The sequence below is a fragment of the Geotrypetes seraphini genome, chromosome 11 (assembly GCF_902459505.1).
Source record: "Geotrypetes seraphini chromosome 11, aGeoSer1.1, whole genome shotgun sequence".
NCBI classification, from domain to species: Eukaryota; Metazoa; Chordata; class Amphibia; order Gymnophiona; family Dermophiidae; genus Geotrypetes; species Geotrypetes seraphini.
The window spans coordinates 109,376,934-109,400,275 of NC_047094.1; the positions used below are offsets into that span (position 1 = coordinate 109,376,934).

Here is a 23,342-nt window from a genome sequence, read left to right on the forward strand (position 1 = left end):
TACTTGGGATCTAGGTAGATACTGGGTTGGAAAGAGGATACTGGGCTTAATGGACCTTTGCTCAGTTCCAGTATGGCAATTCTTAGGTTCTTAACTAAGTGGGGTTATGTTGTACAACAGGCTTTTCTCAAGCTGAACAGGACACAGTTGTACTTTTTATCTTTTAGGCCCTCTTGGTGTATTTAAAAATGTTTGCAGGCTGTGGTGTCGTATCAGAATGATTAATGCTTGCTTTTAAACTTAATGTGGCCACAAACGGAGACCCAGAAGCAATCTGGCAAGATAAACCAGTCTTTTGTTTCTCTAACTCTTTAATGACTACTGACAGCTGACATTTACTAACTCTGAAAGTATTTCCTGAGCTGATTTCATCATTAGGCAGACTTCTCCATGAGTCGTTGTCCACCCCCCAAAAAAAATCTGTGTCGCATTAATCAGACATTAATATTTCTGAAAAATAGGAAAGTAAGTTCTTTTTTCTTTTTCTTTTTTTTTATATAAATCTTTATTGCATTTCTAAAGCTAACAAAAATGCAATACAATATCTATACAAATAATAGTAATCATATCAGAATCTTATAATCAATCAGAATCATACAACTTTTTTTTTTTTTTTTTTTAACCCACGCAACCATCATTTTCATAAACGTACAAAAGAAATACCGACCCCCGACCCCTGGCTGTGTGTGTTTATTATACCAATAGAAATAAAGGAAAAGACAACTATAATGAATCCATAAAAGACGTCAATGGGCCCCAAATTAACTCGAATCTCTTAGTATGCCCCAGCATATCCGCATTCATCTTTTCATACCTATAGCTTAAACATAAATTTGCCCACCAAAAAGTAAAGTTAAGGCGATCCCAGTTCTTCCAAATGGCGAGTGGTTAGGAAAGTAAGTTCAATATTAAAGTATGATATGGTTCTAGGAAGGGTGAGGAGAAGATTGAAGGTTTACCCAAAAATGACAAGCACCCACCATGAGAGAGGCTCATTTTCTTTGTAATTTTCTGTGGGAATACACTCAGTAGTTGTTTGAGGATACTCAGTAATTTTTCTTGGCTAATTTTGTTTCGAGCTTGGTAATAATTTGGGCAAGTTAATCCAAGCAGAAATGCATGATGGGAATGGGAGCGGCTGAGCACGAAGCCTCGAACACGTATAGGGATGTAAATGTCATAGCTTCTGTACTATGCTACAACTCGGACATCATTTCTTAATAAGCTGTGAAAATAATTTCTCCTCATTTTTCTTATCACTTTGATCAACTGTGTACAGCCGGGTCACTCGCATCAGAACTGGCTGTATCTAAGATCCGTCTTGATGCAGTTCTGTGTTAGCAGCCTGTTAAATCCACTTTGGATTAAAATTTTTCTGTTCAGGGCTTGTTGCTTCAGCTATAAATGCCTTTATGTGGCTGAGGCTGTTTAACCAAAGGCTTCATTTATTGCAACACATTTTGCTTGTGATGTTACCCTCCTGGACGGATACACGAAACTGCAGTGATGTCTACTTGTTTTTTAAGAAGCAGTTAACCTTTTAATTGGCAGATGGCGAAATGGCTGCTTTACATAACTTGATGTTGAACGAGAGTGACAATGCCAAGTAAACAGGCATTTTGAGATTCAGATCTCACATAAGAGCCATAGAAGACACATTGCTTCTGAGCAACAATGCCAAAGTTTAAAGCAATGTTCTATACATTAGGAGTTCTCCTTTGACAGCTATACAAACTGACTTTTTTCAGTCATGAATGGGTCAAATGACTGCCCATGTTCATCTCAAAGGTTTTTTTTTTTTTGTTGTTGTTCTTTTGCTGGTGTGGCCCGGTCTTTCTAGCTGTATTGTCGCCTGGATAACAACTGAATCCAGAATGACTCTACATGTACTGGAAGGCATTGTAAAGGAGAAATGTTTATACAATCCAAGAACAAAAAACTGAATCCCTAAATTATTTAATTGTAAGGAAGAAGTAATTTAAAGAAGTGTCTGCCTGCAATTTTATGTAGGTATTTTATTAAGTGGCTTAATTAGAGAGGAGTTTTACTATTTCTTTGAACACCATAGAACAGGGGTAGGGAACTCCGGTCCTCGAGAGCTGTATTCCAGTCAGGTTTTCAGGATTTCCCCAATGAATATGAATTGAAAGCAGTGCATGCAAATAGATCTCATGCATATTCATTGGGGAAATCCTGAAAACCCGACTGGAATACTGCTCTCGAGGACCAGAGTTCCCTTACCCCTGCCATAGAAGGATGGTAGTGGGTAATATGCTTTTTTTTATTTCTTTTTTATTTCCAGGAAAGAGGTTGCAGGAATGGATTTCTGTCATTTTGTGTTTCTCTTTGATATCCTTCAACTTCTGTGGCCTGATTCTGTATTCAAGATTGGAACATATCATGACGATCGTGGTTGGAGTGTGTAAGTGGAAAGCCCCTCTATATATTGGATATAAAGTGAAAACTGGAGCTGTGTTGAGCAGGGCCATGCAGTATTTGTTCTGATTGTGTCTGTCTCAGGACATAGTTTTGTAGAAATAATCTCCTTGATAACCCATCTGTCATCTACAAAAGCCCAAAAGAATATTGTCGCCATCAAGCACTACCACCTCTTATGCATGTCTATGTACCATCATTTCACATTAGGTAAGACCCAATTCAATCTTTTGGTTAGTACAGTATTTCCAGGGAATGCGTTCTGAGGTTTAGAACTCTCTTTTTGTAAACTACTAGTGATATCTTTAACACAGTGATCTGGAGATTTTCAGAAATAGGCTATTTATACTGATGCTATGGATTAAAGGTAGGGGCACATATGAAGATTATAATGAAGTTTTGTGGTGGTCAGAAGAATGAAGATTATAATGAAGTTTTGTGGTGGTCAGAAGAATGAATATTGGGTTATGGAGTTTCCTGTTGACAATAAACATTTGTTTAAGGTTTAAAAAAAATATTTCCAAGTACAGTAATTGAAAGGGGGGGGGGAAACCCAACTGAATACTGAAGAATAATTTAAGTCCCCAGCGTGGAAAAAGGGATCTAGTTAAATCGGAAGAAGTTCTGCTGTTCATGGCAAAAAAAAAAAATGAGAACATTTTCCATTTGTCTTTTGTGGTCTCATGTAAGAAAAAGTCAGAGAAAAAGCTTGTCCACGTATAGTTGAGCTTAAAAAGAAATCAGACAGTTAAAATAACTTTAGACACATATGAGTTGGATTCAAAATGTGCATGCACTGTTGCCCTTTAGATTTTGATTTCTGAATGTCCTCTGATATGTCACAGGAAGGGAACACCTAAGAGGGGGGATGGAATTACTTTCCTGTGTCCAGTGTTTCCAATAGATACAATTTGAACATTTTCTACAGCTGACATCTTGAAAGGTCTAGGGAAATTTTAATCAAAGTCAGATGTTTCTTCCTAGAGGTATTTTTAGGTCCTTCAGTTTTCAGGTTCAGGGACATATTGCTTTAAGTCTTGGGTATATGCCTTGCAGTTGGAATTGAATGATTCATCGTGGCCATTTAATCATAACTGCGATGAAATGGCTGTCTTCATGGGGCCACCGATGCCTCTCTTCTCTACCTTCCCACATCCCTCATGTACCTCCCAAAATGTTTGCCGTTGCGAACAGCATTTTCCACCTGCTGCTCACACCAACCTCAGCTCCCTCCTGACCTCACTTCTTTGGCGTGGGACAGAAGGGAGTCGAGGCTGATGCGAGCAGCAGGTGGAAGATGCTGTTCGTGCTAGCGAACATTTCAAGAGGTATGCTTCATGTGGTGGGGAAGAGCAGGGGGCCACTGGAGCTCCTCTCTTCACTCTCACTGCTCTACTCCTCTGTGGCCCTGTTAGCTGCGGCAACGTCAAGGACAAGGAGGATGGATTTGGGGGGAGAGGTGTGGAAGGGCTTACCCTCCCCCCCAAAAAAAAAAAAAAAATGCTGAATTGGATCCTGACTCGATTCATTGCGATGAATCATCCTAGACCCCCGTGCAGATGCCTAAATGTTCAAGGACAGCAATTTTCTAATATTACACTTTTTTAAAATAATTATGTCCTGAGCACGTACTCTGGTCTGTCTACTTAGTACAGCTATTTCAATAGTTTAGATCAGGGGTGCCCAATAGGTTGATCGCGATCGACCGGTAGCTCGCCAAGGCAAAGTGAGTCGATCATCCAGGACTCACTTTGCCTTGGCGATCTATCGGGCCGATCAGTCTTCCTCTCCCCGACGTCAATTCTGCCGTTGGAGAGGAAGTTCGGGCCAGCCAATCGCTGTCTGGCTGGGCGGCACTTCCTCTCCAACGGCAGAATTGACATCGGGGAGAGGAATGCTGGTCGGCCCAAAGCAGGGAGAGCATGGGGCGGCGGTGGCTTTGGGGCCTGTTATCCATTGGTGGCAGTTTGGGTCCTGTTCCCCGATGGCAGTGGCTTGGGGAAGGGCAGGGAGAAAGAAAGAAAGAAAGAAAGGGGGCAGGCAGGGAGACAGAAGGAAAGAAGAGAAACAGAAAAAAAGAAAGGGGGCATGAAGAGAGAAAGAAAGAAAGGTCAGGGAGAGAGGAAGAAAAAGTTGGGGGAGGGAATGAGGTGTGGAGGAGAGGAAGCATACAGGCTGAAAGAAAGATTGGATGGCACAGTCAGAAGAAGAAAGTGCAACCAGAGACTCATGAAATCACCAGACAAGGTAGGAAAAATGATTTTATTTTAAATTTAGTGATAAAAATGTGTCTGAATTTATATCTGCTGTCTATATTTTACAATATGGTCCCCTTTTACTAAACCGCAATAGTGGTTTTTAGCGCAGGGAGCCTATGAGTGTCGAGAGCAGTGCTGGGCATTCAGCGCAGCTCCCTGCGCTAAAAACTGCTATTGTGGTTTAGTAAAAAGGGAGCGGGGAGGGGTATTTGTCTATTTTTGTATGGTTGTTACTGATGTGACAGTGCATAGAGTCATCTGCTTTGACCTCTTTGAAAAAAACCTGGAATAGGAATGATAATTAACAATTGGACAATGTAAATAATCTTCTCTGCTCTATTTTGTCGATTCCTTTCAGTATTTTGAAGGTCTCTATCATATCCCCACGCAGTCTCCTTTTCTCAAGGGAGAACAATCCTAGTGTTACGAGGACAGACTTATAACACTAGGATTGTTCTCCCTTGAGAAAAGGAGACTGCGTGGGGATATGATCGAGACCTTCAAAATACTGAAAGGAATCGACAAAATAGAGCAGAGAAAATTATTTACATTGTCCAATTTGACACGGACTAGAGGACATGTAATGAAGCTAAGGGGGGACAGGTTCAGGACTAATGTCAGGAAGTTCTGCTTCACTCAGAGAGTGGTTGACACCTGGAATGCCCTCCCAGAGGAGATTATGACGGAATCGACCGTCCTAGGCTTCAAGAGCAAACTAGATGCATATCTCCTTAAGAGAGGCATATAAGGATATGGTGGACTATACTTGGTTCCCAGATTTTGAAGCAGTTTGACCACTGTTTGCCGGTCTCAGTGTCCCTCCCCGACGAAGGAAACGAAACTCGAGTCGGGGGGACGGGAAAGAAATTTGAAATCATGGTTGTGGATTTTAACACTACACGTTAACACTTTAATTTGGTCACTGATGAGGTTTAACAAAGACAAGTTTATCTACACTAAGCCTCCCCATCCAGATAAGTACTATCTTAGTGTTATAACAGGCTAAGAATATTGAGGGAGGGCGGGGACAGGTGGTTGCAATGATGGTCCCCTTGTTAAACCCATTATAGTGACTGCACTATTTATTGGGCAAAAGGTCTGAGCACATCACCTTATGATATATATTCATATTATTTTATTTCTAAGACACAATATATATAAGAAGACATAACTGTGATTAATAGGAGTGTAATACCAACGTGAAAAGTCACAGTATAAAATAGAATATCTCCCCATATATATCGGACTATAAATTAAGCCAGGTGTACACCTGGCAGGGCCTCCGTGTGTGCGGATCGCCGGACTTGATGGACCGAAGGTCTGATCCGGAGAAGGCAGTTCTTATGTTCTTATGTTCTTATGTTCTAATTCTATGCGTACAGTGTGCGTTGTGTTTTTTTTAAATTTTATTGTTGGTAGATCATTTTGACTTGGTCATTTTAAAAGTAGCTCGCGAGTCAAAAAAGTGTGGGCACCCCTGGTTTAGATTATCTGTTTAGTCTGAATGTGCAGTTGCAGGTTAGCCTGCTATTCTCACAATATCTAATTAGCTTACCTATAGAACCTACTCATTGTTAACATTGCATAATGATTTAGAACTCTGAAGCGCATTTACTGTTGGGTTCTGAGATCTGGAATATTAAGTTTTTCTGCTAGCTCAGTTGAATGTGTTCCACAGGCTCCACTATTTTTTACTCGGCCTAGACAAAAATCCCCATTATCCCAGGACAAGCAGGCAGCATATTCTTAACGTATGGGTGACGTCACCGACGGAGCCCCGGTACGGACACTTTTAACTAGAAAGTTCTAGTTGGCCACACCGCGCATGCGCGAGTGCCTTCCCGCCCAACGGAGGAGTGCGTGGACCCCAGTTTCTTCGTTTCCGCGGAGCGAAGAAGACGCATGTGTTTTCAACGGCCGTTGAAAAATCTACTTTTGCCTTCCCGCTCGCGAAATTCTCCACTTTTTTTGCTCTTTTTCCCTTCGGGTTCCTTTTTCGTTCTTAAAAAAAAAAAACTTTGCTTTTGTTTTTTCCCTTATTTTTTTAGGCCGGCCCCGGCGGGGCCTGTTGCCACCATACAGGCCTCCGGTTTTGATTTTGTGGAGGCCGTGTTTCCCTTCATGCCCCCTCAGCCGGGCTTTAAGAAGTGCCAGCGGTGTGCACGCCCGATCTCTCTCACTGACCCGCACAACTGGTGTCTACAGTGCTTGGGTCCAGAGCATCGGGCTGACACCTGCACCCACTGTGCTACTCTTAAAAAACGCACATTAAAAAATAGGCAGATCCAGCAGAATATCCTTTTCGGTACCGGATCTGCCATGAAATCTGCCGCGCTGTCGACGGCACCGCAAAAGTCGGCACCGACTACTTTGATGACGCCTGATCCTTCCTCGGGGTCACTGGCACCAGGTAAGCCGGCTAAGAAGCCTTCCACTTCCCTTGAGCGCCCTCCTGCCACAGCGGCGACGCCAGTCCTCCCGGCATCACGCCGATCCCGCAAACGCTCCGCCCCGATTTCGGTGAGTGCCTCGTCATCGGCCTCCTCATCGCCGGGGCATGGAGCGGCACCTATGGTACCGAAAAAGAAAAAAGTGGTACCGGTGCCCCCTCTGGACGACCGCATTGCGGCCATACTCCAAAGCCAATTGCAGGAGCAACTAAAGCAGCAACTCCAACACCTGTTGCCAGCAATGTTGGCCCCACTCCTTCCGGTACCGGACCGGCCCGACCCTCGCACCATACCACCGGTGTCGACCCCATCGGTACCATTAAACACATCCATGCCGGTGCTCGCGGCCGAACCACTCAATCCTCCCGTGCAACCACGCTCTGATGCCGACCCTCCCCGACATCAAGAACGACACCGATCCCCCCCGAGACCGGGACCGGCACCGCTCTTCCTCCCCCGGTACCGTCTCGATGCGCTCTGGCAAGTCTCTCTCTAAGACTCGCCACACTGAGCCATCCACACCACCGTCCCGTCCTGCACACCCCAACGTCAGGGACCCGGACTTGTGGGAAGAATCCCCACCCGGTACTGAGGATGAGGCTTCGTCAACGGACGAGGAACCCTCGATGGTCGATACCGGTTCCAAACCTGAACAATCCTCATTCACCAAATTTCTTCGGGAAATGTCGGCGGCTCTTTCTATCCCATTAGAGTCCGACTCTAAAAAGTCCCAGGCCTTTCTCGATGCCCTAGACTTTGAACAACCCCCCAAAGAATTCCTTAAGTTACCCGTCCACAACATCTTACGGGAAACTTTTTACAAAAATTGTGAAAACCCTCTCACTGTACCGGGAGCCCCTCGAAAACTGGATAGTTTGTACAGGGTCATTCCGATCCCGGGGTTCGACAAACCTCAACTACCCCATGAATCTCTTTTAGTCTAATCCACTTTAAAGAAGACCCAAGGCTCCAGTGTTTATGCCTCCACCCCTCCTGGCAGAGAGGGCAAAACTATGGATAAATTTGGCAAGCGACTTTATCAAAATGCAATGCTTGCCAACAGGGCTAATAATTACACCTTTCACTTCTCCTTCTACATGAAGCATTTGGTGCAACAACTTTCATCCTTGCAAAAATATATCCCTGAGCGTAAGGTCCCCCTTTTTCAACAACAAATTTCCAGCCTACTTCAACTACGGAAATTCATGGTTCGCTCCATTTATGACTCCTTTGAGCTGACCTCTCGAGCATCTGCCATGGCTGTTGCCATGCGGCGTCTGGCCTGGCTGAGAGTTTCTGATCTCGACATCAACCATCAAGACCGCCTGGCGAATGCACCTTGTCTTGGTGATGAACTCTTCGGGGAGTCTCTGGACTCCACAACTCAGAAACTCTCGGCTCACGAGACCAGGTGGGATACTCTGGTGAAACCTAAAAAGAAGGCTCCGCCTGCTCGCCCCTACAGACAGCAGTCCTCCTACCAACGCAGGTTCTCAGCCAGACCTCTCAACCCGCCACAACAGCAACCTCGCCGACCTCATCAGCAGCATCAACCTCCGGCTCGCTCCCAGTCTCACCAACCTGCCAAGCCTCTCCCTCCGTCAAAACCATCTCAGCCCTTTTGCCTCTTTTCTCCAGGGCATAGCCAGTCTCCCACCATCGTTGCCTCTTCCTCAGCCTATCGGAGGACGTCTACAATTTTTCCTCAGCCGTTGGGAGGTCATCACATCAGACCAGTAGGTCCTCAACATCATTCGCCATGGCTACTCTCTCAACTTCCAGACTCTTCCACCAGACAATCCTCCCATAGAGTCTGCTTCTCACTCCTCCCAATCCCTCCTCCTCCTGAGGGAGGTCCAATCCCTCCTTCTTCTCAATGCCATCGAAGAGGTACCCTGAGACCAAAGGGGTCAGGGATTCTACTCCCGCTACTTCCTGGTTCCCAAAAAGACAGGAGACCTCCGTCCCATCCTCGATCTCCGGGACCTCAACAAGTGTCTGGTCAAGGAAAAATTCAGAATGCTCTCCCTTGCCACGCTTTATCCTCTTCTTTCTCAACACGACTGGCTATGTTCCCTAGACCTCAAAGAGGCCTACACTCACATCCCAATCAATCCGACTTCACGCCGCTACCTACGGTTTCAGATACAGCACCATCACTATCAGTACAAAGTGCTACCCTTTGGCCTCACATCATCACCCAGGGTGTTCACCAAGTGCCTTATTGTGGTGGCGGCCTCCCTCAGATCTCACAACCTCCAGGTGTTCCCCTACTTGGACGATTGGTTGGTGAAAGCACCTACGTCTCCGCTTGTGCTACAAGCCACTCAGTACACCATCTCCTTCCTCCATCTCCTGGGGTTCGAGATCAACTACCCCAAGTCGCACCTACATCCCACACAGCGACTTCAGTTCATTGGTGCAGTTCTCGACACCACTCTGATGAGGGCGTTTCTCCCCTCCGACCGCCAACGGACTCTGCTCCACCTCTGCCGTCAGGTACTCCTTCATCACTCCATTCCAGCTCGGCAGATGATGGTCCTCCTGGGCCACATGGCATCGACGGTCCATGTACTTCCTCTGGCGCGACTCCACCTCAGGACACCTCAGTGGACTCTAGCCAACCAATGGTCACAGACCACAGATCCTCTTTCGCATCCCATCTCTGTGACATCGTCTCTTCAGCTATCTCTTCAATGGTGGTTGAACTCCTCCAATCTTTTCAGGGGTCTACTCTTTCATCTACCCCCTCACTCTATGATCATAACCACAGATGCCTCCCCCTATGCATGGGGAGCTCACATGGGAGACCTTCGCACCCAGGGACTCTGGACCCCTCAGGAGCGTCAACATCACATCAATTTCCTGGAACTCAGAGCCATGTTCTATGCTCTCAAGGCCTTCCAGCACCTTCTCTACCCTCAGGTTCTGCTCCTGTGCACAGACAACCAAGTCGCCATGTACTACATAAACAAGCAAGGCGGCACCGGATCTCTCCTCCTCTGTCAGGAGGCCATCCGCATCTGGATCTGGGCCACGGCCCACAGTCTCTTCCTCAAGGCTGTCTATATCCAGGGCGAACAGAACTCCCTGGCCGTCAATCTCAGCCGCATCCTTCAACCTCACGAGTGGACTTTGGATCCTCCCACACTCCGCTCCATCTTCGCTCGGTGGGGCACTCCTCAGGTGGACCTCTTTAAAGCTCCTCACAACCATCAGCTGCCCCATTTCTGTTCCAGACTCTTCTCCCCTCATCGTCTGGCCCCGGATGCATTCCTGCTCGACTGGACGGATCGGTTCCTCTATGCCAGGGGTGTCAAAGTCGATCCTCGAGGGCCGCAATCCAGTCGGGTTTTCAAGATTTCCCCAATGAATATGCATGAGATCTATGTGCATGCACTGCTTTCAATGCATATTCATTGGGGAAATTCTGAAAACCCGACTGGATTGCGGCCCTCGAGGACCGACTTCGACACCTGTGCTCTATGCCTTTCCTCCGCTACCTCTGATGTTGCGGACGTTATTCAAACTCCGCAGGGACAGAGCCACCATGATTCTCATCGCCCCTCGGTGGCCTCGCCAACACTGGTTCTCCCTCCTGCTCCAGCTCAGCTCCAGAGAACCCATTCCTCTTCCTGTGTTTCCTACTCTACTTACACAGCAGCATCAGTCTCTACTGCATCCCAATCTGTCCTCGCTCCACCTGACAGCCTGGTTTCTCTCGGGCTGACCTCTCCAGAGAATCTGTCTCAGCCTGTCCGTCGTATTCTGGATGCCTCCAGGAAACCAGCTACCCTCCAATGTTACCATCAGAAGTGGACCTGGTTCTCCTCTTGGTGTCTACTACAACACCACAACCCCACCTCATTGGCGGTGGAAACTGTACTGCACTATTTGCTCTCTCTGTCCGACGCTGGCCTCAAGTCTACCTCAATCAGAGTCCACCTCAGTGCCATCACTGCGTTCCATGAGCCTATCCTCGGAAAACTTCTCACGGCTCATCCACTGGTTTCCCGGTTCATGAGAGGCCTCTTCAATGTCAAACCACCTCTGAAGCCTCCCCCAGTCATCTGGGACCTGAATGTGGTTTTATCCGCCCTCATGAAACCTCCTTTTGAACCTCTTGCCACAAATTCTCTCAAATTTCTTACGTGGAAGGTGCTTTTCCTCATTGCCACCACCTCTGCCAGGAGGGTTAGTGAGCTGCATGCACTGGTTGCAGACCCACCTTTCACGGTTTTTCACCATGACAAGGTGGTTCTGCGTACCCATCCTAGATTTCTTCCCAAGGTGGTCTCGGACTTCCACCTCAACCAGTCCATTGTCTTGCCTGTCTTTTTCCTGAAGCCCCATTCTCATCCTGGGGAACAGGCGTTACACACGCTGGACTGTAAGCGTGCCCTTGCATACTACCTTGACCGTACCAGGGCTCACCGCTCGTCCCCTCAGCTTTTTCTGTCCTTCGACCCTAACTGTCTAGGTCGTCTTGTTTCTAAACGGACACTTTCAAACTGGCTTGCTGCCTGCATTGCGTTCTGTTATGCTCGGGCTGGTCTCTCACTGAAAGGTGCTGTCACGGCCCACAAGGTCAGAGCTATGGCTGCTTCTGTGGCTTTTCTCCGCTCCACGCCCATCGAGGAGATCTGCAAGGCTGCCACTTGGTCCTCAGTTCACACGTTCACTACCCACTACTGTCTGGATGCCTTCTCCAGACGGGATGGACACTTCGGCCAATCTGTGTTACAAAATTTATTTTCCTAATGGCCATCCCTCCTCCCTCTCTGTTAGCTTGGAGGTCACCCATACGTTAAGAATATGCTGCCTGCTTGTCCTGGGATAAAGCACAGTTACTTACCGTAACAGGTGTTATCCAGGGACAGCAGGCAGATATTCTTACGTCCCACCTACCTCCCCGGGTTGGCTTCTTAGCTGGCTTATCTTAACTGGGGACCACGCACTCCTCCGTCGGGCGGGAAGGCACTTGCGCATGCGCGGTGCGGCCAACTAGTTAAAAGTGTCTGTACCGGGGCTCCGTCGGTGACGTCACCCATACGTTAAGAATATCTGCCTGCTGTCCCTGGATAACACCTGTTACGGTAAGTAACTGTGCTTTTTCAGGCATGACACATCAAACAATGTAACCAGCAGAAGACTACAAGAAAACAAAACGAAACTGCAGGAAAATGGACAGGGTGCAGGAATTTATTAAGATAACATGAAATTAAAAAATTAAAACAAATACATGAGCCACATAAAATACATCGGGGGCTAATATGTGCAGAATGTTGGTGTTTTGGTATAGATGTATGCTGGTACTTTTTGTTTCCTTCAAGTTTTCACATAGTGAAGCCCATCCTTGTCGCAGAGCCTGGCAGGTTATCCCTGGTTAGCATGCAAGTTTTGCGCACTTAGAATTTGCTTCTCGGCATACTGCGTTGCTGCAGAATATTTTCTTGTTAATCTTGTGGTAGAAGCTGTGCATTGACCCCTGAAGGCTGTCTCATACAGGAGGAGGGATAATGTACTGAGTCAGCTTCAATTCCCCAGACTCTAGCACTAGACCAGTGATCTCCAACTCAAACCCTTTGCAGGGCCACATTTTGGATTTGTAGGTACTTGGAGGGCCGCAGAAAGAATAGTTAATTTCTTCTTATTAAAGAAATGACAATTTTGCATGAGGTATAACTCTTTATAGTTTATAAATCTTTCTTTTTGGCTAAGTCTTAATAATAATATTGTAATTTATAGGTAAAGAGACATATGATCAAGAAACTGTTTTATTTTACTTTTGTGATTATGATAAATATACAGAGGGCCTCAAAATAGGACCTGGCGGGCCGCATGTGGCCCCCGGGCCGCGAGTTTGAGACCACTGCACTACACTGTCCCTTAGCTGTGTATGCATTTTTTTTGTTTGTTTGTTTATATATTTGATTTGAAGTCTCAAGAATCTTTATATCCAATTTCCAGTTAGTGAACATAACTAAATTCATCTCAAAAGCATTTAATGCATATGAAACAGACTTCCTTTCCACAAAAAAAGGTCTAGGTGTCAGTATGAAATTTTAAGGAAGTAAAGCTTTAAGAAACTATTTCAAGATGGTGATAGACAAGAACAGTAAAGAAATTTTTTTTTTTAAATGGAGTTTAGGTTCCGGTATCATCACCAAACTGAATGGCAGGTTAGAGCCAGAGCTCTGATTCCGGTGAGTGGTACTTGTGCGGCAGCAGTCCGGAGGGTGTGTGCGGCTGCAAAATGCCTTCCAAGAAGAAATGTGATGAGGCGCGACAAACAGACATGGCGATGGAAAAATGCGGCCTATGCCAGATGCACGGAACCTCCAGCACGTCACTGCGTGAGTCCGGGGAAAGTGGGTCGGAGGAGGAGTCAGAGCGGGGCACCTCTCCTAGATTGCGGTGCATGGAGTCTTCCTCGGCAGCGGTGACTAAAGCAGTCCTCCAGCAATGGACATATGATATTAAGCAGGAGGTAGCCGCAGTAAAAGGGAAAATTAAGGACGCTGTAAAATAAATCAAGCGGGACCTGGCTGATCTCATGGGGAGAGTGGAAGAGACAGAGTGTCACATAGGGAAGCAGAAGGAAGTGGCTCAGGAACTGAGTGGAGCATTTGAAGTGTCCCAAAAGGACTGGCAGGACTGTTATAACCGGGTGGAGGACCTGGAAAACAGGTCCCTAAGAAATAATACCCGCATCCGTGGGGTGCCAGAGTCGGCAGATTACTCTGATGCCATAAAGGTGGTGCAAGAGATATAAAAATGGAGATTAGTACAGAAGATTCCTGCTGGGAAGAGGATAGTAATCTGTACATAGTTGCAGTTTTATCCCTGTCCCTGCCCGATCCCATCGCAAGATTCACGAGAAATGACGACAGCCATTCAAGGAGCGGCGCAGGGACAGGCTGGAGTACAAAAAGTTTGCTCCCGCCTTGTGCGTCGCTGGCTGCAAGATATGATGAGGCAGCCGTCCAGCAAGAGAAGGGCAGGAGCGCAGAAAGCTCACTTCTGCCGATACATTGTTGGACCACCAGAATTTTAAAAGGTACCGGGGGAGGAGGGTAAAAAAATAGTTAGTCGGCTGGGACAGATCCCCCCTGTCCCGGTCTACCACTAGACCACCAGAGAGGGGACAGGGTACAGGGCAGGGCGGTGGCAGGGAGGCGGGAGAGGGGCTAGCTGCATAGCCTGGTAGGGCAGGGAGGGAAGGAGGCTGGGTTCAGAGCCTGGTAGGGAAGGGGGACAGAGTGCAGAGCCTGGCAAGGAGTGTGGGGTTGAATGCAGAGCCTGGCATATTTTATTAAATATATTAGTACACAACGTGGTTCAGAATGGTGTTTTTTTTCTTGGTTTTCCTCCTCTAAACCTAGGTGCCTTTTATGGTCAGATGCGTCTTTTTTTTTTTTTTTTTTAATAGTGTGAAAAATACGGTAATCGTTGTAGTGAAATTTCTGGAAGTGCTGTACAAGTTTGCTTATACCCTGGACTACATTTCTTACTGTGTGGCACCAGTTGCTCTAGATAAATGTGTTTATCACCTGAAGATAAAACAAAAAATCTGGGTACATTCCAAGGTACTAAAGAAATGTGTGATTGTAAATCCTGAATGTGCGATACCTACAAAGAAACAACTGAACAAAGAGAACAGGAAGCTGCTTATTCTACTGTAGTCATATTTAATTTGCAGAAATGTTTGTGAAATATTTGGGAGCTGCTAGCCTGCTAATTATTTTTTAAAGTTAACTGGGACCAACCAAGATCCAGTAGTGTGCAGGAGACTCCAGGTGGATTTAGACATTGAGCTTAATCCTTTTTACATTTAATATGTGCATAAACCAGCATTTAGATTATTTTAATTAGTTTTATTTAGGCTGTACAGATACATTGATGAAATTACTTTCAATTAGCACAAAAAGTGGCAGCTAAGATGATTTGGGGGGGCTGTGGTATGTAAGTTTAATAATGTTTCTCTTGGTTACACCAGGAATTAAATTAAGAATATCAGATGGACTATACAGTTGTGCTCATAAATTTACAACCTCTGGCAGAATTTGTTTAAAATATATATCATTTGTAGAACATGAGTGATAGACAAAACACATTTCTTTTATTTTTCATGTGTTTTAAATTAAACCATTATACATCACAGAATATAACAATCATTAAACAAACCACAGCAATAAAGAAATAATAAAATGGTCCTGTTCATATCTTTAGTTCTTAATATCATGTATTGCCCCCTTTTTGCATCAATGATGGCTTGCAGTCTTTTCTAATAGTTGTCAATAAGGCCTTTTTATTTTCTCTCATTTTAAAGCTACCCATTCTTGGCAGAAAGCTTCCAGATCCTATAAATCCTTTGGTTGACTAACATGAATTGCATGTTTTGAGTTCTTGCCAAAATGGCTTAATGATGACAGGAGACTGTGATGGCCCCTCCAGAACCGTCAAATTTTTTTTTTTCTGCTACAGCCACTAAAGGGTTGACTTGGCCTTATGTTTCAGATCATTGCCATGTTGGAAAGTCCAAGTTCAACTTCCTGACTGATGAATGCAAATTCTCCAATATTTTCGGATAAGATGCTACATTAATTCTGCCATCAATTTGACTATGTTAAAATGAGGAAAATGGTTAAAAAGCAGCTAAAAGAGTCTGTGGCAAAAGTCAGAAGTATAAACCAGGTGTGGATGTTGTTCAAAAATATTATCATGGAAGCGCAGACCACATAATAAAGGTAGAAAGAAGAGAAAACAAGAGCCGGCATGGTTTTAAAGGGAAATGAAAGAGGTTATTACAGCTAAGAAAACGTCCTTTAAAGAAAGGTAAAAGGATCCCAATGAGGAAAACAAGACCTTAGGAAATTGGAAAACTGGGCACCCAGATGGCAGATGAGATTTAATGTGGATAAATGCAAAGTGAAGCATATTAAGAATAATCCAAATCATAGTTATCAGATGCTAGGAACCATCTTGGGGGGGGGGTCAGCGCGCAAGAAAAGGATCTGGGTGTTGTTGTAGACAATACGCTGAAGCTTTCTGCCCAATGTGTGGCGACGGCGGCTAAGAATGCAATCAGGATGCTAGGAATTATTAGAAAAGGGATGGTTAACAAGACTAAATGTTATAATGCCTCTATATCACTCAATGGTGCGACCTCACCTTGAGTATTGCGTTCAGTTCTGGTCTCTTTATCTCAATAAAGATATATTTATTCTTTCAATTTTCTATACCGTTCTCCCAAGGGAGCTCAGAATGTTTACATGAATTTATTCAGGTACTCAAGCATTTTCCCTCTCAGTCCTGGTGGGCTCACAATCTATCTGATGTACCTGGGGCAATGGGGGAATTAAGTGATGTGCCCAGGGTCACAAGGAGCAGCGTGGGTTTGAACCCACAACCTCAAGGTGCTAAGACTGTAGCTTTAACCGCTGCACCACACTTTCCCCTTTAACCACTGCACCAGCGGCACTAGAAAAAGTTCAAAGAAGAGCAACCACGATGATAAAGGGGATGAATCCTCTTGTATGAGGAAAGACTAGAGAGGTTAGGGCTCTTCAACTTGGAAAAGAGATGGCTGAGGGGAGAAATGATTGAAGTCTACAAAATCCTGAGTTGTGTAGAATGAGTACAAGTGGATCGTTTTTTTTTGGGGGGGGGGGTTTTCTGCATCAAGATTTACAAAGACTAGGGGACACTTGATAAAGTTAGAGCAATGCTTTTAAAACCAATAGGAGGAAATATTTTTTTCACTCAGAGAATAGTTAAGCTCTGGAACGCATTGCCAGAGGATGTGGTAAGAGCAGTAATATAGCTGGTTTTAAAAAAGGTTTGGACAAGTTTCTGGAGGAAAAGTGCATAGTCTGCTTTTGAGACAGACATGGGGTGGTAGCATAGAATGCTGCTACTATTTGGGTTTTTGCCAGGTACTTGTAACTTGGATTGACCTCCACGAAGACAGGATACTGGGCTTGATGAACCATTTGTTTGACCCAGTAAGGATATTTTTATGTTCTCAATAAGCAGCTGATAGGGTGAGGGAAGGGAAAATGTGTGTGTGTGTGGGGGGGGTTCTATTATAAAGAGTATTGATAGCTTTTAGTTCAAGGACAGCCTGAAGTTTATAATGAGGGGAGGGGGTATGGCAGTAACTCGGAATTGGTACGTGGTGCCTCCCCACGCTCAACCCAATAACTTGTAGGCTGAATATACGTTGAATTCCAGTCCCCAAGGGCCAGCTTTTAGAAAATGCTAAATATGTAAATGAAACCCTAAACTAGTGAGCTGTATGCAGGTAGCTCTTAATGAATATTCATTGTCTTAGTGGTGGAAAACCAAACCTGTAGGTGGTCCTTGACAGGTCAAAGTTTGAGACCCCTGCACTGGTATTTAAAGAATGAGTTTTTAAAAAGCAATGTAGGTATGTATATCTTTTACCAGAAGTAGAAAGATGCAATCAATGTTTGCAGCTGAAAGTGCTCTGGTGACGCTCTGCAGTAATATAAAATAAACAAATAGCAGAGAGAAACAGAAGTGGTTTTTGCTCTTTGCCCTCTTGCAGTTTTCTGGATCAGGGCAGTCCTGCTGCATATTTCCAGAATTTGCTGATAAGAGAGTCAGAATACTGATAATAATATTTAAACAGCACTAAATGATATTGTGTTCTATGCAAATACAGATAGTGTGAAAATCTGTTTTTAATCTGCTTGAAAAGGTGCAATAAAGCAATAGAACTGCCAGGTTTGTGTAGTGTATATTTTGTTTTCTTCCTTGTAACTGAGCTGTGGGTTGTACATACATAATTTAGCTCTGTAGTATGGAGAGTTAACATTTTCATATGTGCTTCTTGAGGATATTTTAGTCGTTTTTCTTTTAAATCATTTGTGGGTTTATTTTTCCCAGGCCTGGATGCCTTATCTGTGAACACCTGGGTTTGTACTGGTGGCAGGGTGTCTGTGTGTGGACTCTAGTACTCACCATTGTATCTTAAAAGAAACATTCACAGTGGTGCTTTAAGAAGACGCTGAGCTTTTCACATAGCTCCTGGTATGTTCAAAACTAATTATTCTGAAAGTTACTATGCCAAAAATGGGAGAACACTGAGGAGGCGTATGTGGTATTTTCAACGATAGCGGAGAAAGGGCTAGATTCACTAAGGGCACGGCTCTGATCCATGTCCGGGAGGCTGACTCATGAATCGCCCTCATACAAATGAATCGCCCTCATACAAATGAGGGCGATCGGAATCACGCCCCCAATCGACCGCTCGGATCGCTTTACAGTGATCCTGACGCATGCGCAGACCATCTGTAGATGGTCTGCATATATGTTGGCCCTCTGTGCCCGGCAGAGGAGGAAACCTACAACCAGAATGAATAACCAACCTGATTTTATTAACAGTCTTTTAATCCCGTATGTAACGTCAAAATCCCTCCGTTCCACTTCTCAAAATCTTTTAGTTATACCATCATTAAAATCAATAAATACTTTACGCACCAACAACTTTGCTGTCACTGCCCCTTCTCTTTGGAATTTACTGCCTATATATCTCCGTAACGAATCAGATATAAAACTATTTAAAATAGAATTAAAAACATTTCTATTCCGAGACGCTTTTTGTTAAATGCCCTTTTTTTTTTTTGACAATCTTTTTACCTAACCTATTGTTTTAGCCTTTATGACTTTACCTATCCTATATTTATTGAAGTTCTTCCCCATCTGTCCTTTTGTTGCCGTATGTTTGTGTAAGTCACTTGTCTTCCCTGTTTTAATATGTTTAACCTGTTTTTGTGTAATTTTATTATGTTAACCGCTTAGAAATTGGATTAAGCGGTCAAACAAATTTTTAATAAACTTGAAACTTTTTTTTTTCGCAAACCCGTGGTTTTAACCTGCTTTAGACCTGTGAATTAAAACCATGGGCTTGCACTGCAGGGAAAGGTAGGAGAGATTCGGGGCAGAGAAGCAGGGCAGTCGGAAAGGACCTGAGCGACTGGTCCTCAGCAGTCACTTATTTTTGATCGGTCAGCCCAGTCAGTGTCCCTACATTTTTTTTTTTTTTTTTTTTAAGTGAATCCCTGCCTGCCTGCATTTGCATGCCGTTCCCCCTCATTTGCATGCGTGGATTGAAGGATGATCAGGACAGAGGTTAGTGAATCGGGTCGGAGGGAAATCGGGTCACAAAGGGGTCGCTAAGTGATCGGAAGTTAATCGGTGGGTTTAGTGAATCTAGCCCAAAGTCTCAAAAACATTGTGACATGCTGCCTTAATAATATCATAGTGCAGACCCTGTCAAAGAACCAGGGTATATATAATTTACTCAAAAGACGGGAAAGAAAAAATAATTATGAATAACCCAAAAATATTCTCACATCTACAATTTCAAACCCACGACTATGGTGATTCAAAAATACTTAATGCAACCTATTATTCTTCACATCTGCTCGGAGACATGAAGCTCTGTGGGAAATGACCCCCATCGTGGAGCTTACCCTGTTTCTTTCTTGATGTATAATGACCTTTCACTTTAAACAACTATACTCAGTAACCAAGAGAAATGAGAGTAAACCATTTATCTCAAAAACAGTTCAAGGGGTCCTGACCTGGCCCCGTTTCGATCTCGTCCTCGGGGAACCCACAAAAAGGGGTTGCTACTGGAATACTTTCAGAATTTGTTCGTTGAAATGTTTCTGAATGGCAACAAGCCTACTTGGCTGGCTCCGGTGTTCAGTCTCTACAAACAATATGTGCATGATGAATCTTCAATACTGTGTGTTCCATTAAATATAATAATAGTACTTTTATATATTGTATTCTAATAAAGTTTAAGCGTAAAGGATGAGTGCCTCACTCACTCATCCTTTATGCTTAAACTTTATTAGAATACAATATATATAAGTACTATTTATTATAGTTAATGATCACACAGTATTGAAGATTTATTATGCACATATTCGTAGAGACTGAACACTGGAGACTTCACAGGAGGGAAACTGCAAGGGTTACATCGTTTTAACAATCTTTTTTGCAAGAGAGCATTAATTTCCTTTTGTAGATCTTTTCCTTTGACCTTAAAATCCTGACTTTAGCGCAAGGATTTTGCCACAGGTTTTTTAAGGGAACTGGTGGGAAATTCTCATATGCCTGCTTACCCAGCCTTTCCCCTTCTAGGGGCAAATGCACAGAACACAAACTGGTGCAAAATACCAGGTTACAGAGCGATTCAGTTTTATTTGGCAATGCTCAGCACAGACGGCATGCAAATTACATGCACGTTGTTTGTTTTGAGGATCACCAGTAAAAGGGGAAAGAACATGCCTAGCCCCTGTGCACTAGAGCAGTGGTTCCCAACCCTGTCCTGGAGGACCACCAGGCCAATCGGGTTTTCAGGCTAACCCTAATGAATATGCATGGAGCAGATTTGCATGCCTGTCACTTCCATTATATGCAAATCTCTCTCATGCATAATCATTAGGGTTAGCCTGAAAACCTGATTGGCCTGGTGGTCCTCCAGGACAGGGTTGGGAACCACTGCACTAGAGCAGAGCAATATGTCCTGCTCCTGTGTGCAGGCCCAGTAGAGTGCAGAGCCGTTGATTGCCAGAGCTCCAAATAAGTAGCAGCAGAGATGAAGCCTCTGTGCTATGGTTAGTTTGAGAGTCTGGGTTGGTTTTGTTTTTGTTTTTTTTTTCTTTGTGTTCCACTGTGATTTTTAGATGCAGCTGTAAGTCGTGGGACACACCACGTAAACAAGTAAATGTTTAGAATTCAGGTAAAATATATATATATTTTTTACCTTTATGGTATTGACAGCTTCAACTTGCCGGAAAAGTTTGCGCACTAAAGGGGGGGGGGCATTTTGTTACTGTGCATTACACAGAATGCTCATTTTAATACTAATGAGCTCCTTGTAATGCATTTGCATGGGATTTTCGGTAGTTGGTATCGCAATTGATAAAAGCTGCTAAGAACCCTTTAGTGCATTGGAAGGTGAACTAATTCACAAGCTAGAGTGCCTACAACCAGGGGTGGGTCATTCCGTGTTAAGTGGTCTTTTGAAAAGTGCCCCACCTCACCATCACAGATTTTCATGAAACTTTGTATGCTGAATCTTACATGACTCAAATTACCTTTTGTAAAATTTTCCACTGGTGGATCTTAAACCTTTACTGAAGAGTTCGGTTGGGTCATGTAAGATTCAACACACACTCAAGCTTCATCAGAATAGACCACTTGGCATGGATGCTCTTGAACATCTGCCTCCTACTGTCTTACCAGAGTAAAGCAGACAGAATTGTTATCCTACAACTTTGTAAGCTGACTCTTGTTCTGGAGAAAGCATATTCACTAAAGTCAGGGGATTTGAAAGTTCAAATGAAAATCTCTTCAGAAGAAAATTAATGCCCTCTCTCAGAACAGGCTGTTGGATGGAGCTACTTGAAAAGCTCAGGATAGAGAGGTATAAAATTTATATTGGTTTATAATATCCACCAGTGCGTTATAAATGTTTGACCCTGCCTGCAATGGTTACACTTAAGATAGCATGGCATGTAGAAGATAAAAGATGAAGGGGGCATGCCAGTTAATCTGGCTAGTTAAACTATCTTGGGAATTTATATAATGTATGTCTTTATGGCAAAAATACATTATTTATCACCTCACTGCTTAAAGACATGAGTCTCCAATTGGGGTCGCTGGGAGGTATGAGTGTGCCACTGCTCTTCAGATAGAACCAGCCTATGTTTTCTATTTTATCTTTAGTATTTTTTAAAATCTTTTATATCTTAAAAGTACGTACATTAGTCCTGTTTGCATTCTGCATAGTACACAGAGGGAACAGTTCTTTCTGCACGTACATCCCATTCAACAGTAATTCTAAATGCTGCTGAAACTTCCTGCTCCATGAGAAGTCACACCTAGTAACAAGTGTATAGCTACGGTAAATATTTTTGCTGACATTCTTTGGCAGCAAGTCACGCAACTAAAAATGTTATACTAAGACTTTTGTCATGTTCTCTATGTACAAGATTGGACCAGAAAGGGAAAAGTTGTGTTTTGGTTGTGTTGGTTTATTTTGTTCTTTTCTCTTCCTCTGACGATATGTTTGGGTTTTTTTTGGGTTTTTTTTTGCTTGTAGCTCTAGCTCCCTTCCTGTAAATATGTTCTTCAATAACACCATCCATATACACCCTCTCACAAACTCCTTCATATGGTCTGTGGCCTTCATAATCGCCGATGTGGATCTGTTTGTTTGTTTTTTTGGAGGGTGCCCTCCATTACCTTAGCAGCACAAGCTGCAATCCAAGTTTCCAAGTTTATTATAAATTTGATATACCACCTTATCATATATTTCAAGGTAGTTGTACAATAACAATTGGGGTAATACAAATAATATACCATAAAACTGAGGAATAGTGGCTCGTGGCCAGTAGGGGGTGATGTATCAACATAGAAGGCCAGAAACAAGACACATGACTGGACAAACAGATACAAAAGGAAAAAAGGGAGAACTGCAATAATATTTAAAGAAAAGAAAGGATACCAGGAAAAGGACAACGGGGTGGGGATGTAACAAGTAGGTCCAATGCAAAAGGAGTAAGAAAAGTTTAAAAATCCTTACAAGGACATCTAAACTTGGAAAGCATTTTTAAAAAGAAATGTCTTAAGAGATGACTTTAAATTTCTCGAGGGTTGTTATCTCTCTTTAACGTGTTTGGTACTGAGTTCCAAAGGGTTGGAGCGACTACAGAAAAGATAGTATTTCTCCTAGTATTTATATAGCTTAGGGATGGAATTGATAATAGATTTTGACCAGAGGATCGAAGAAATGAAATGATCCCTGGATCACATATAGAGGTGCTAACATCAGACCCTATACCAGGTGTTCTCAGCCCAGTTCTCAGGACGCATCAAACCAGTTTCATTTTCAGGCTATCCACAGTGAATGTGATTGAGAGAGATTTGCATACAGTGGAGGCAGTGAATGCAAATTTCTCTCATACATATTCATTGTGGGTATCCTGAAAACCTGACAGGGTTGAGAACCCCTGCCCTGATACTGCACTGCTGAAACTGACAGCACTATATTATCTCAAGTAGGCTTGTTCAACCTACAACCTGTGGGCCAGAATCCAGCCCACTAAGTGCTTTTGCTGACCCTCAGAAGCTTAGCAGTTCTTGTGCTTAC

At 43.8% G+C, this 23,342-nt stretch overlaps 1 protein-coding gene across 2 annotated transcripts in view; it reads left to right on the forward strand.

Moving 5' to 3' along the window:
• LOC117369022 (transmembrane protein 189-like) overlaps positions 1–23,342 on the forward strand; it is a 73,561-nt gene that overhangs the window by 20,393 nt on the left and 29,826 nt on the right. Inside the window, exon 2 of one of the 2 annotated variants that reach the window (XM_033962911.1) lies at positions 2,303–2,422. The exons of the other annotated variant lie outside the window; for it this stretch is intronic. Within the exon in view, the coding sequence (XP_033818802.1) occupies positions 2,303–2,422 (120 nt within the window). The remainder of the gene's footprint in view (positions 1–2,302; positions 2,423–23,342) is intronic. 2 annotated transcript variants of the gene reach the window in all.